The sequence below is a fragment of the Chenopodium album genome, chromosome 13, assembly GCF_948465745.1.
Source record: "Chenopodium album chromosome 13, dcCheAlbu1.1, whole genome shotgun sequence".
Taxonomy (NCBI): domain Eukaryota; kingdom Viridiplantae; phylum Streptophyta; class Magnoliopsida; order Caryophyllales; family Amaranthaceae; genus Chenopodium; species Chenopodium album.
The window spans coordinates 48378648-48393106 of record NC_137846.1 but is presented as its reverse complement, the minus strand read 5'-3'; the positions used below and the strand labels follow the sequence as shown (position 1 = coordinate 48393106).

At 34.5% G+C, this 14459-nt stretch overlaps 2 protein-coding genes across 2 annotated transcripts in view; both read right to left on the bottom strand.

Moving 5' to 3' along the window:
* Positions 1-229: 229 nt before the first annotated feature.
* Positions 230-2477, bottom strand: LOC145575625 (putative F-box/LRR-repeat protein At5g54820). The gene is made up of 2 exons (XM_081633464.1): positions 1830-2477; positions 230-1599 (listed from the first exon to the last, which is right to left on the bottom strand). Exons 1-2 carry the CDS (start codon positions 2475-2477, stop codon positions 1375-1377), a joined length of 873 nt encoding a protein of 290 aa, XP_081489590.1. The 3' UTR covers positions 230-1374.
* A 3908-nt stretch (positions 2478-6385) lies between these two features.
* LOC145576771 (uncharacterized) overlaps positions 6386-14459 on the bottom strand; it is a 10996-nt gene continuing 2922 nt past the window's right edge. The window contains exons 2-8 of the mRNA XM_081634482.1: positions 12534-12579; positions 11273-11322; positions 11145-11186; positions 7423-7536; positions 7057-7135; positions 6856-6927; positions 6386-6760 (exon numbers count right to left, since the gene is read on the bottom strand). Coding sequence (XP_081490608.1) covers positions 6713-6760; positions 6856-6927; positions 7057-7135; positions 7423-7536; positions 11145-11186; positions 11273-11322; positions 12534-12579 — 451 coding nt within the window. The 3' untranslated portion in view covers positions 6386-6712. The remainder of the gene's footprint in view (positions 6761-6855; positions 6928-7056; positions 7136-7422; positions 7537-11144; positions 11187-11272; positions 11323-12533; positions 12580-14459) is intronic.

The following is a 14459-nucleotide window of genomic DNA, read 5'->3' as shown; positions in this document are numbered from 1 at the left end:
GAAAAAGTTATCAAGTTCTCGAATACAGACAGATCAATCAGAAGGAAAACATTTTCACGGTTACAAAAGATCGTTAGATTGTCTCTCCAACAAGACTATATTTTCCAGCGATATAAGCGGAAGATATTCCACAGTGTAAGATCTACCCGACAATCGTAGTTTTTATGAAGGAAAATTTTATTTGATTCAATATCTTAGGTATTTGTTAACGTCGAATCTCTATGGTAGATGTCGTATGACTTTTAATTAATGCAACATTTTTGCTATTAAAAAAAAAAAAAGGAATTGACTAGTTGACATTTGTATATTTGTATCATTGTATGCATTACTGTTGTCTGTTGATGTAAAACTTACAAAGCAACATCGACTACCTTAACCAAAAAAACACCTATATTAACCACAATACAGTAAACACCTCCAATGGTCTAAAAGGCAATCACTACAAATTGAAAAAAAAAAAAAAAAAAAAAAAAGAGGAATATTTGAGACAAAAAAAAAATTATTATAAAAAATACATCACTTATATTTAAACTTTCAACACTGATTCTAAAATTGTCATTACCATAGATGCCTTAACATTGGCCTAATGGCCACATTGTTTAAAAACAAAATTGCATCTCCTATGCAACAGCATACAAGGTAACCCCAGAACATGTAACTCAATAAATACGATAATGAACTCTACTATCACTCTTTCGTACACACAAAAGGGAACATTAGGAAATAAGAGAAAAGGGTTAAAAAAAGAAAAAGCAAAAAAAAAAAAAAAAAAACATAACAGAAACTAGAGTTTCAAATTTCAGAGCCATTCCTCAGGTGGAAAATTTCACACCCCTTGTCTGTAGTCTAAAGAAAACTCAAGCACAAAGTTTGAACTAGATCCCATAGTACAAAGCATCATTCCAAAGGTTTACACCTATCAGAGTCATTCCTCAGGTGGAAAATCAACACCAATCAGAGCTGGATGACATCTATCAGTAGGATTTCGATAGACGCATGGCAAGTGACACTGATATAACTTTTTGAATGTGGACAATGCCTCAATACTGCGAAATTGGTCACTTGCAAAATGCTTCTGTCTAGTAGAAAAAACAACTTTTTTGAGATTGTCTGCATATGTTTTAAGATTCCATACCAGCAGCCTTCCAAAGTCAGATCCAGCAAAAAAAAGGGACTCATTGAAATCATTGCCATCCCAAGTTTGGTAAGTTGCAGCGTAGTTTTTGAATTCAATGGTTTCTAGCTGCTGCAAAATGTTGTCAAATTGTACTCCAGGGTTACCAACTTGACAGACTCTCACATTTTTTATGTAGTCATACTGCAGGAAGAAAAAAAAAAAAATCATTGAATTGAAATAGATAGAATCAAGCGTTATTAAATTGCAGGTAAATATAAATCTAGCTTGAAAAAAGTAATAGAACTTGCATTCAAGTAAGCAGGATCCCTCATGACAATCTTGAGATTCTCAAGTTTGTAACAACCCAAAAGCATGTAGGCTATTCCCTGGAATTCCCATCTACACAGTCCGGTCTCTAGGATGAGATGACTGGCCTCAAAGGTTAGAGGTTCCCTAAAATTATAAACCTCCATTGATAGAACCTACAATTAAGGAAACACAAACATTCAATTCAAGTTAAAAATTGAAGAACAGGACATATCATATGAGCCACTGTTGAATTTAAGATTACAACCTACTTCATTTTGATTTGCATTCTAAAGAGCAGAAAATCAAGAGATGCTTACTAAAATAAACACAAACTGGGGGGAAAAAAAAGGCGGGGGGGGGGGGGGGGGGGGGGGGGGGGAGGGGGGGAAGAAGTAATGTATACCTGAATGCACCAGCTGCTCACTGTAAGTACTTTAGCAGTTGCTAGTTTTCTGAGAAGCCCCAAAAAATTCTTTGCATGATAGCCCTTAAGTCCTGAACTAAAGATTCTGATTGCTTGGAGTCTATGATGCATTTTATCCAGCCTAAAAATTGCTTCAGAACAGGCTAGAGTTCCATCTATCCGATAGCTTTTTCTAGGCAGGGCTGACGCAAATTCTATTGTTTTCACATTCGGAGCTCTAATACACAACTCTGTTGCTTTTCGGATGTCAGTAAACTCCTCGTTTACTACTAAATGAAGAAGGCTAGAGTTTGCAGCAACATTAATATTAAGGCCAGCAGTTGGGTTGCAATTGCTAAGACTCAGCAGACCAAGAGAAGGACAATTGCTAGTAATCTTCTCCACTGAATCTTTAGTAAGCTTGACATCCTCAAGGTAAAGTTCCCTTAGAGCCTTGAAATGCAGAGGAGGAAGACTATCTAGTTGTAGCGATATAAGAATTAATTTGACCAATGACGAACAAGGGCTATATACCCAATTAGGCATATCGACCAATGGGTACCGCCTCCTCCACTTGATTCTGCTGTCATTCCTATCATTGAAATCTATATATAGCTCTTCGAAATTTTTCAAACTAGCATAGGTCATCAATGACTGTACAATGCTAGATACATGGCAGTCATACGGAAGAGAGACTTTCATACAGTGAATATTTTGACCCTGAAGAGCATTAAAAATTTTCAACAATGATGAGAAAAGAGACTTACCACAATTCTGAACCCACTTTTGACCTAATTCAACATTCCTCTTATGCTTCCATAGGTCCTTCCAACTTTTCAATAAAAGGGAGGTCTCCATTGCTACTTCCATAGGAAGCTTATCTAGAATCTCTATGATAAGATCGTCGTGAAGCCTACCAAAGTAATCAGGCTCACTATTATCATCCAAGTCTGCTGAAGTTCTTGGGCATTTTGAATCCGGCTGGACATCCATTGATAATAAGTTGCAGCTGTTTAAGGACCAAACAGAATGCATCAGTAAAGAAAGCACATAGACCACAAGACCCATAATGTGTGTTCTAAATGTAGGATTTAATGTATGAATCAATTCACCAACAAACTCATTAGAAATTTATCTCTCTCAATCAAGGTCTCATGATGGCAGACTTTTATTACCTGAGGACCTTGCAGATTTGTATACTTTAAAAAACATAAGCAAGGTCTCCATGATATTGGCATAGAAGTTTTATAAATGAGGACCTTGAAAATTTTTATCCTTACAAATATGCATAGCTATGTAAGCTAACCCACTGTGGTTCATCAAAATATGTATGGAAACTCTAAGCATCTTTTCAATCAATAATATGAATGTTGTAGTTTTCATCCCAATTCATTCAACATGGATAAGTAACTTTAACTAAATAGGACATAATTACTACATTAGTACACAACAAATGTGATAATTCTGAACACGATGAGCTATCTACAGAATCCAGTAAGCTTTTTCAAAATGAATAAAAAGCTTTCTAGACTATTGATTCTAGGCTTCATTTCTTCCAGAATGAATGACAACAAAGCTACACAACTCAACAGCATAATTGTTTCTCCTTAACACTATAACAGATTTCCAAAGCAAACTAAGACCCATCCCACAAAAGGGATATTTATAATTGATAACAGATGATTGAAAGATAAAGCCTTTTTTCCTTTTAACAGAGTTAAGTTGCACAACACAGTTGATTTTTGTCCTTTTGCATGCCCCACCAACACCCATAGTCATCCCTACTTCATTCCCAACCCTTCCCCTAATCCAAAAATTCACACAAAAGACACAACATTGAAAAACAAAGTAATACTTGGTCTAGGGGTAAGGATTGCATTCACAGTCAAGAGGTTGGGAGATCAATCACCATTAGAGGCAACTAGGAGGCGGGGATTCCATTACCCTTATTTCCCACTCCCAAGAAGCCTTGCACGCTAACCCAGGCAGGATGGACCTGCGAGAGGTTTCGACCTCATAAAGTGCCTTCTTCTTACCAACACAAAAAAAGGAAAAATAAAGGAGGCTAGATTAGGGGTGGCAATTTAGGTATACAGGTCAAGTTCGGGTCCAATTTCGGGTTGGGCTTAAAAACTATCAAAAAAGCGTAGAACTTAATATTATCACAAAATATGATATTTGGGTCAAATCGGGTTGTTAGAGTTCGGTTCAAGTCGGGTTTCTCTCAGTAAATTCGGGTCAAGTTATTAAGTCGAATCAAGATCAGTCCTAGCCAAGGATTGAGAAGAAAGTCAAATGGAAGTACCATCAACAGATCTCCGTTCTTGGGTGCTCAAAGAAGGCAAACATTAGGGTGACTGATACTACTTAGCCAATTATTAAGGAACTGCTCCAAGCGATATTAATAAAAGTGATTAAGAAAAAAAGAAGAATTCACCACAAATTCCAAAACAAAGCATAACAACATAAATACAAAAAAGAAACCAATTCCAACTATAATTTCAAAGAGATCTAGTCTCATTGGATGTTCCACAATTATTCGCCTTCAATTTACTGTGAAATTATGCCACATTCAGTCATATGTCTCATCACAAAATATGAGTCTACAAAAGACCAGTAAATATTGTATCGATCAACATTTAAGCACATGGATAATGAACTACTATGCATCAACAAGGGTGAAACTAGAGTGACATGACATGAAACACAGGGTTGTTCAAATCAAACAGAAATCGACACAAACATCAAATGAATTGGATATGAGGATCGTGTCTTACCTTTGCAGAATTTGACCTTTGCCTCTTGATCAACAGTAACTTAAAAAAAAATACTTGATATCTGTACACAAATTCTTGTTTGAATCAGGAGTGCCGATCTGATTCAAAAACTATGAAATGAAAAGAGAGTATGTAAAACTTAGCCCATTATATAGACAGATTAATAAGTAATAACAATAATAAAATTAAAGATGCACATATAATTGGTGGCAGATCATATATGATTTATTTCCAAAGTATGCATTAAATCAAGACCGTTGGAAAATTAACGTTCCAATCCAATCTCCACAAAGGCCTTTAACACGTGTCGTCATTCAAATGTTGAATTTGAATTAAATTACAGATATTACAACATAATACAACTGAAGGATAGTCAGAATACACCCAAATATTGAGAATAGAGTTTGCCAAGTTATTCATTAAACATCTTTTGGAATCTGAAATACATGGTAATATGGGTTTGACAAACCTTCTTAGCCTCTCTTGGATGACGAAGCTACTAATAACCACCCTCTCCCGGCAAAACAAAAGAGCCAAACTGTTAAGGCATCTATCATCTTTCTTGCACGAAAGATTACAAATATGACTCAAGGAGAGTTGAGCTACTAAAGGACCTGTAAAGTAATACACATATATTCCCCATTTTTGTTTTACAACTATTCCAAGTCCATTCATGGCATACTGATGTTTGAGGATCCCACTGCCACAAAAGTAACATAAATAAACACTGTATAGTAAGCAAAAATCATAAAATCAACTACTACCAGCAGCCACTTGAAGATATTCCACTCACAATCTTGTGGCAGCAGTCATGTATAAGTCCTTAGATACAGGAAGATGGGAATTACAGATCTAACACCTGAAGAATCTACAGAACTTCAATAAACAAGGTAGTTGATTTACGCATCCATCAATTACCGCGTATGGAATGTCAATCTAAAGGCTACCTTTAATTTATGTAGTTTGTTATTATAACATATGATCCATTCTGTCAACATAGAAGTAAACTTGCGTAAAATGGTCTGCAAAACGACCTACAGAAAGAATATATATGTACAGAGTCTCATTTCCAAACAATATCACTGTTTGGATTGCCCAACAACACAATTAATAGTGCAATAAAGAGTACTAGTCCATGGACATGAACAAATCCTAACATCTTGAAATTCTAGCAGATTTAGGATGTTTCAGATATGACATGACAAGATTTTTAAAAGCCATATATCTAACAAAGCATGAGAAGAATAGTTATAAATTTTGACTTTGAAAAGGCCAAATTTTGCAGCTGTTTAAGGATGGAGGAAATAGTCATTTAGAGGGAATATTAATAAATTCATCCTATTCCTTGGCTTCTTCTTCGCCAACATCAAAAAGAAGGGGAAATTAATGCCTTACTAAGACGAATTTCATCATCAAAGAAAACTATAAAGAAGCTTGTTAGCAGCAAATATGTAATTCTCTTCCATAGCACAATTTGTTGACCAAATCAAAACCAAGTAAACACTCTGCAATAAACACTTATTAAAAAGGGCCAGTAGACCAGAAAGAGTGAATTTCTATTCCCCCCCCCCCCCCCCCCCCCCCCCCTCCTTTCACAAATTGAGCTGAGAGGGAGGGGAAGACACACTTCTGAAAGTGTTTGTGGAGTGGAGAGGGAGACACATCACTGAAAACCAGGATTTCTCTTGGCAAAATTTTAAGCAACAAAATGAATGGCAGAAACAAAAGAACTTATTATAATGCGAAAGTCAAAATATATTATGGAAATACCAAAATAGTATAAGCTAGAAACACAAGACCTTACATGATATCTGTCTGCACATCTACAAAAATAAGGAAATACCTGCCTCACTAATTTTAGACAAATTCATACTCAAGTAACCCAGCACTTGCAAATGTCTGCATCTTATTTCAAATAAATGTGCCCAATTGAAAACAAATACAGCTCCAAAAATAGATAAGCATCCTCACACAGAATTGTTACAATTATTCTTATCTCTCGCCTGCAGCTCCAGCCCAACTACACCTCTCAGAATATTTATGGTAAAAAGCATCACACCTGCCAGTTAAAAGCTTCTACAAGATTTTGCTGCTTACATGTCCTTTTCACATAGGAACATCAGGGTCCAATTTTTTTTGGATAGCAGTTGCTGCCTACAAATAAGTTCCATATTAGTGTCAGTAACAGGTCCAAGGTATACATTCAAAAAGTGCACTACAGTATAAAGAGAAGAATTGTCATTTATCACCTCAATGTTTCCGATTTTAAACAAATACGCCATTTCCTCCTTGAGCCGAGCTTGTTCTATCATTGCTTGTGCCTGAGAATCCAACCACGAAAAGAAAAATATATATATATAATGAAACAAAGAAGAAGAAAAAAATGAAATGCTTAGCAGAAAATGCCTGCTTATTAGCAAGCAAAAAATGTTTGTGCAACTAAGACTAACCATGCCACTCTTCATGGCATCCTTCAATGCTTCCACCTCTTGTTCCTTTTGTTTCTCGCGAACTTGCATCATCTCTTGTCTGCGATAGGTACATGGAACATGTATGAAAATTTTCATGTAAGGATATAGCAAAACAATTATCAGAGTGATACTGATTCCAAAGACCAGAACGATGGTGGAAAGTCACTTAAGTGTCATGCCTGCTAACTTACACAGACAGCTATAAAGTTTTGGACATGCCTGAATACCATATTAACTACCATACCCAACTGATCCAAGGGTACAAAAAATGAAAGAAACAGGAATAAAAATATCCACTAGAACAACAATCTGTTGAGGTAAATACAATTCACAGGCACAACATACCGACGCTGTTCTTCATCATTAAATACAGTACGCTCCGTTTGCACGACCTTTTTAAAACCCTTCTTCATCTCTTTTTCCATTTTATTTCTGTGATATATATCAAGGTTATAGTACCTGCAGCACAATTGTAAACTTTGGTAAGAGATGCTTCATACATAACTCACATCTATGGAAAATAGAAAAACCTTTAGGAAGAGAACAATGCACGAAGACAACACCTGGGATGTGGTAGCGGATCAACCATGGGTTCAATGAATTCAGTAACTTGAAAAATATATATGCATATTAGAAAAGAGTTAAAAGGATAAATTTTGTCTTTCATTGGTGCTTCCAGATTTGCTTCTTATGTTTTTAAGGGAAGTAAGTAAAATTTTCCTTAGATCTTGTCCTTGTTTTATGAAAGCATCTGAGTAATTGTATTTGACTATCAAAAATATGACATTTGTCTAGTTTGGTGATGATAACTGTGCATCCTTAGCGTAATCTGACTTGAATCCAATTCTCTTTGCTTGCTTCTTTACTGGTATGGTCGTGATTTTTTGTACATTTATCTTCTTATTAGTAGTTACTAGCTTTCAGATACAACCGATCCAAATGATCTTAGAGACTAAACAGTTTCAAAGAGAACTTATATGAGTCACTCCTAGTTATAATTACATTCTAAAATTTAAATACAATTGTATTATAAAGAGTCATTAACCTAATTGTATTATAAAACAATAAAAGTCTCATCCAATCATCCATATTAACCTCTTTTTGATTAATGAAATGAATATATTGTACACAGACTAATAAATGATTTAGTTGATTGTAACATTTTCAGGAAATGAAAGGTTCTTATACGTTATTCTATACTCCCTTTATTATATTAAGTTGTTCCACTTTGACATGACCCACCCAAAATGAGAAATGGGGCATTTATATAAGGACGTGAATATTAAGAGAAAGGGGGGGAGGGGGCTTGTATAGTAACGGATGGAGTACAAAAAATTGTATGGTTTGCCAGTAATAATCAATTTACCCAAACTTAATGATCTCAGATGGTTTAACATAGATCAAGCTCAACTAAATATCTCAAATAATATTTATGTATTTTCATTATTATAAAATCCAGTGATTTCTTATTTTAATTTATTTATTGTGACATGGCATGCTTATGCATCACTCCCTATATTTTTGAAATGTTCTTTTTTAACATACAGCATAAAATGAAACATATAGCACTGGCTGATCTTGTTAGATTCGCCTATTAACTAGTTTTAGATTGCATTTGCATCGTCTACGACACTTGCGATCCTAATGATACCTATACAAAAATATACCTTAGCTTTGTCCATAAATAATACTAAGATCCACTAATATCAACGTTTTCCTCAACAAGATAAAAGCAAAGAAGTTTTTTGAATACTTCCTTACTTTCATTAACAACCATTGATTCAAGAATATCTGCCAATTGGCCTCTATTAATACTGAATCTCTGCTTCTGCCCTCCATATTCTTTATCAAGGTCTGTCTTCTTTCCTCCGTGACCTTCAGTAAGGTCAGTCTTTTTGGTTTTCCGTCCTTTCCTATTCTCTTTCCCTCCATCTCCTTCAACGTGTTCCATCTCCTTGCCTTTTGCCTTCCTTTCTTTTTTCTTTGATTTAATAAAATCTTTATATTCTTCATAAAGGTTTATAACTAAATCACAATAGTAAGATTCTTTTTCAACTTCCAATTTATTGACTGACTTGATATTTTTCCCTCCAGCTAAAATCCCAAACAAATCTGCTACTTCATTGGCACAAACCTTAAATTCTAATTCTCCAATGAAAAAATTGTTTTTGTAATTTTCACATAACTTTTGTACAAGGACTGCTGAGCCCTCAGTAATGCCTTTTGGGATAGATTTGCCTTTTTTTTTTTACTTGGCAGCATAATTTCTGTGTTTCAAAAAATTAAAACAACTTATGTGCCAGATTGTCTTAAGATCCATGTGTGGATTATCTGCAAGATTGTCTTAAGCACAGGCTGCTTTAATTTTTATTTTATAAGCAAATGCTGAGATTCTTTCAATTCTTTCAAGCAAATGCAGAGAGATTCTTTATTTTTATGCAGAGGCTGCTTTGATTAAAGAACAAATAAAGCAGATTCATTCACATGTAAGGTTTCCTTAACTCAGTTTGGATACATATTCATGAGAGAAGACATTAAAAATTTTCTTGACTCAATGGATACAAAGTTTTCACCATTCCTTAAAGAAATGTATAGTCTTGTAAACGAAGTAAAAAAAGGCAAATCTATCCCAAAAGGCATTCTTGAGGGCTCAGCAATCCTTGTGCAAAAGTTATGTGAAAATTAAAAAAACAATTTTTTTCATTGGAGAATTAGAATTTAAGGTTTGTGCCAATGAAATAGCAGATTTGTTTGGGATTTCAGCTGAGGGAAAAGTATCAAATTAGTCGAGAAATTGAAAGTTGAAAAAGAATCTTACTATTGTGATTTAGTTACAAACCTTCACGAACAATATAAAGATCTTATTAAATCAAAGAAAAAAGAAAGGAAGGCAAAATGCAAGGAGATAGAACATGTTGAAGGAGATGGAGGGAAAGAGAATAGAAAAGGAGGGAAAAGCAAAAAGATTGACCTTGCTGAAGGTCACAGAGGAAAGAAGATAGACCTTGATAGAGAATATGAAGGGCACAAGCAGAGATTCAGTATTAATAGAGGCCAATTGGCAGATATTCTGGAATTAATGGTTGTTAATGATAATGAAAGTAAGGAAGTTTTCCAAAAACTTCTTTGCTTTTATTTTATTGAACAGACAAAACACTCAGGATAACGCACTTCAAATTCATGGACAATTTGAGTGTTTTTGAGGAAATTAATTGGCCTTTAACTATTCTTGAGGATATCAAAACTGGAGCATCGAGAGCCACAGCAAAGAAAGGCTTTAGTGGTTGCTCCATAGCACTTGAGGCATACAAGACCTTCACGTAGTTTCTTGTTCTTTTTTTTAAATCTACACATAATTTATTGTTCTTGCAGACACTTGTATATGAGAGGGTTATAAAATTGAAGCCAACAGCAAAAACCAAAGGAATTAGTCTTCCCATTTTGAAATATACGGGACATAAGTATAGAGCTGCAATGTTGGACGATAGTTTTAAAATTTTGACCATTCATGATGTAAGTTAGTGTTGTTTACAAATATTCTGATTTTGAATTCAATTCAAGATGATATCTTAACATTCCTAATTTTTTTTAATTATGTAGATTTCGGAGTGCTCACTATGTAACTTAGAGCTCGCACCCGGTGTTTCAAGGATCCAAATCCCAAAGCCGGATTCAAATGCCATTGCTCATAAGTATTGTGACCACATTGTCAACTTATGTGGAGAGATAAACAAAACTAGTAACAAATAAGCTAAGTTATTGAAGAATAGGAGGGAGCAATATAATATCCCACATCTTTAACCTAGTAGATATAAGATTTGAGTCGTCAAAAGTCATAAAATAGGCTTACTATAATATTATATTATTATGTTCAGAGACTTCAGACCCACATGCTAAAAATCCAGAATTTATCATTATGCAATGCTTCATAAGGATATGAATAACATGTGGGATTGAGGGCTTTCCTGAAACTATTTTATCCTCAAACGAGTGCTTCATGGCTCCATACAAACAACTGAATATTACAAGAAAACATTAAAGAGAAAATAAAATAAAATAAAACTCACTTTTTGGAAGGAAAGGTACCCGTATTGTAGTCCTCCATGTATCTGTTAAAGAATATGCAATTAAATTTCTGTACCCCAGTTGGTAACTATCGTAGCATAATTATTAGAAGTATAAGTGTATAACTTACTCCTTGAACATTTTTTTCTCTTCCCAGTTCGGTAGGCTTTCAAGGTTCACCTAATAAAGAATCCAAAACGTCTAATTATTGAACCCAAGTTATAGAGTGTTTTAACTAAATGCCAATAAGACAAATTTACAGTACAATACTTCCATGTAGAGCACAACCTACATGGCTGTATACATGTAAACACATTACCAAATCAATCAGAATTAATAGCTCCTCAAAGAAGTTTTGCTTGGACCATGGATGATTCTGGTATGCATAACATAGAGGAAAAAAGAGAGGGGGTTGCTTGGACCATGGATGATTCTGGTATGCATAACCATAGGGGGAAAGGAGGGGGGGAGGGGGGGTGCACCTTCAGTTTCAATCATGGACTGCAGAAGTCCACAAATCAGATCAACAGACCAAAGTTTGGAATTTGCTCATTACTTTGATTCAAGACTCAAACATATTAACTGAGCGGCTGAAAATTTAAGCACAAAAGGTTAACTTTAGGCTTTAGCTATCCACTATATGGTTATATTTTACAGATTTTGCCTCTCCAACTTCCATCACTGCTAGAAACTGAATAAAACTAGAAGAATTTCACATAAAAATATCTCTCACAAATGGAACCAGAAACATGCACTAAGATAGGAGGCATTACTTTAGCAACAGGACAACAATTATTTTCAAGAGGAAAGCAAAGGAATTTATCATATGCCAAGAATGTGTTACCGCGGTTCTTTTTTGTTCTACTCGCTTACTGTAGATACGTAATTTAAGAAATTGTTGAAGAACGTGAGTGGGAGTAAGATAAAGTAAGAGAGAAAATGTAAATATGTGGGTTTCTGCAAGGCTAAGGTGAATAAAATAAGAAAGTATGAAAAAGTGCAAGTATTGTGGGGTTGAAGGGATAAGATGGTAAAAAGGGCATGCCATTAATAGAATAAAACAAAGTGAGTAGAACATAAAAGAAGGGCCTAAATTGGAAAGTGAGTTCAACTAAAAAGACCAGAGGGAGTATTACAACAAAGCACTCTTTTAGAAATCTTCCAGCTAGACTAGACACAACAAAGGCAAAGATTCACAAATCAAAGGCAACATATTGGGTGATCTAATCATCAAGAAGAAAAGAGCACAACTCAAATAGTTAAAAAAGAGAAATCGGCTTCTACCCTTTATTACTTTAATTCCTATTTCAAATCCCAATAAAAGAAGTTCTAAATGCAGACAAATGTTCCATTGCCAAAATTAGCATCTCAGCTGAAAATGATACAATTACCTGCTTTACTTCAGCAAGCCATGTTGTGAATTCTGGTCGTTTATTCCTACAAACAGCAAATAATTGAATGACTCATATGTCATATTACAAACTGGAAACAGAATATTAAGTAAAGAAGCTTGAAAATGAGAGAATATCTTAGTATAACAGACAATTACAAGAAGAAAACTTAAATTAAATTAAAAATTATAAAAATAAAATTATTAAAAAAAACTGAAAGATAGATTTCATGCAGAGTGTTACACTTGGCTGGTTTGGCCGATTTACCAGTGATTTTTTAGGTGACACGGTTTCTAGTACTCTCTACTTCCAGAAGTTGCGACTCAGCAATGCTACATTAGGCAGTATTAACACAAATGTTAATTAAGGTGTTAAGCTCGACCAGCTATAATAACATTACAAATTTTTGGGCCATTTTGGCTCAATATGAAGTGCCATGCGCTCATGCATACACATCCTTTTTGAATTATCAGGTATTTGCCATAGGTACCTAAGGTGAAATAAAGTATTGAGTTACACAAAAGCATTGTTAATCCCAAGCTTCATAATAAAATAATTGGGAAGGTGGGAGCAACATAAGAACATTATGAATTACAGGAGACAACTAACACTTTGGTACCTATTTATAAGAGCAAGAGAGATACCCAGGAATGTTAAAAATTTTGTGGGAAAAAACTTATGAGTCATGCCAGAGAGAGTGATAGAAGGTAGATTGCAGAAATAAAAATAGCATCTCAGAAAACCAGTTTAGGTTTATGCTGCGACAATCTACCATAGAATCTATTCATCTAATGAGACAAATAATGGAGTATATAGGGCAAAAAGAGGATTTTGAATTTTATTGGTTTATAGCAGAACTATGACAAGGTTTGTGTGCGATGATAAAGTGATGAACAAGGGCCATATGTATGTATACTTGGGGTTGGCCGAATCTATTCCTATCTTTTTCAATAGTTTTCTGTTGTAGCCAAAGAAATCTTTCTTTTTATCATTTCCCTGTTAATTGATAAATTAGGTAGGTAAGTAAAATAAATTCTTTGTTTTCTATCATTTTAACGTATATAAACAAAACTACTGTGACATTTCATTTCTTACCAAATTGATGGCTTTTTATATATTGTGCTGGATGATTCCAGCATTTATAGTCGAAAGAAGAAAAAGAAAACTTCAAAATATCTTGATTCCCAGAATAAGTAGGGCTATATTAATAGCATGCTTCTTTTAAGTGCAAGTGATATTTATTCTTTGTTTTCTCCTTTCCTTTCACTCGGATGAGTCGGATCTTTCCTATTTCATCAAATTTGATTTTGTCCTAATACTCTTTTTCTTTTGTAAAATGAAAGGAGAAGAATCTTCTTCACTGAATCCCTCTTCTTCCAGTTTAGTCTCTGTCTCCTTTGTTTCAGAAGATTTTTTATTTCTATATTTGTTTCTTCCTCACTTTCTTTCGTAGCTGGAGTTTTGTTCAGTTTCGTAGTTAAAATAGGTGGCAGCATTCTGCCTAAATAGTAGTAGACTGACTAGACATAGGTAATAAAGAAGTGAATACACAAGATATGAGCCATAGAATTTCTCAAATTTGACACAAGGTATTTATTAGCTCTAGTAGAATGATTTTGTTGTATCCAAAGTAATACCCATCCAACATATTTCATGAATATAATGTAACCAATTAACCAACCAACAAAACTACTTGTTAAAAATAGCACCTTGTTGTTGCATCAAAACATATAAATGTTGACTACTCAGGCTAACATTGAACTTGGTAAAATGATATAGTTGAATAATCGAAAGTATCTCATACCAATTTCACAAAGTAGAGATATTGTTTAGAAAGTAAATAATAGAACTAAGTGTAGATAGCTCAAGAGCATAGAGGTGACTGGTTAATTATGCGATCATAGCATTTACGAAACAGCATTATTG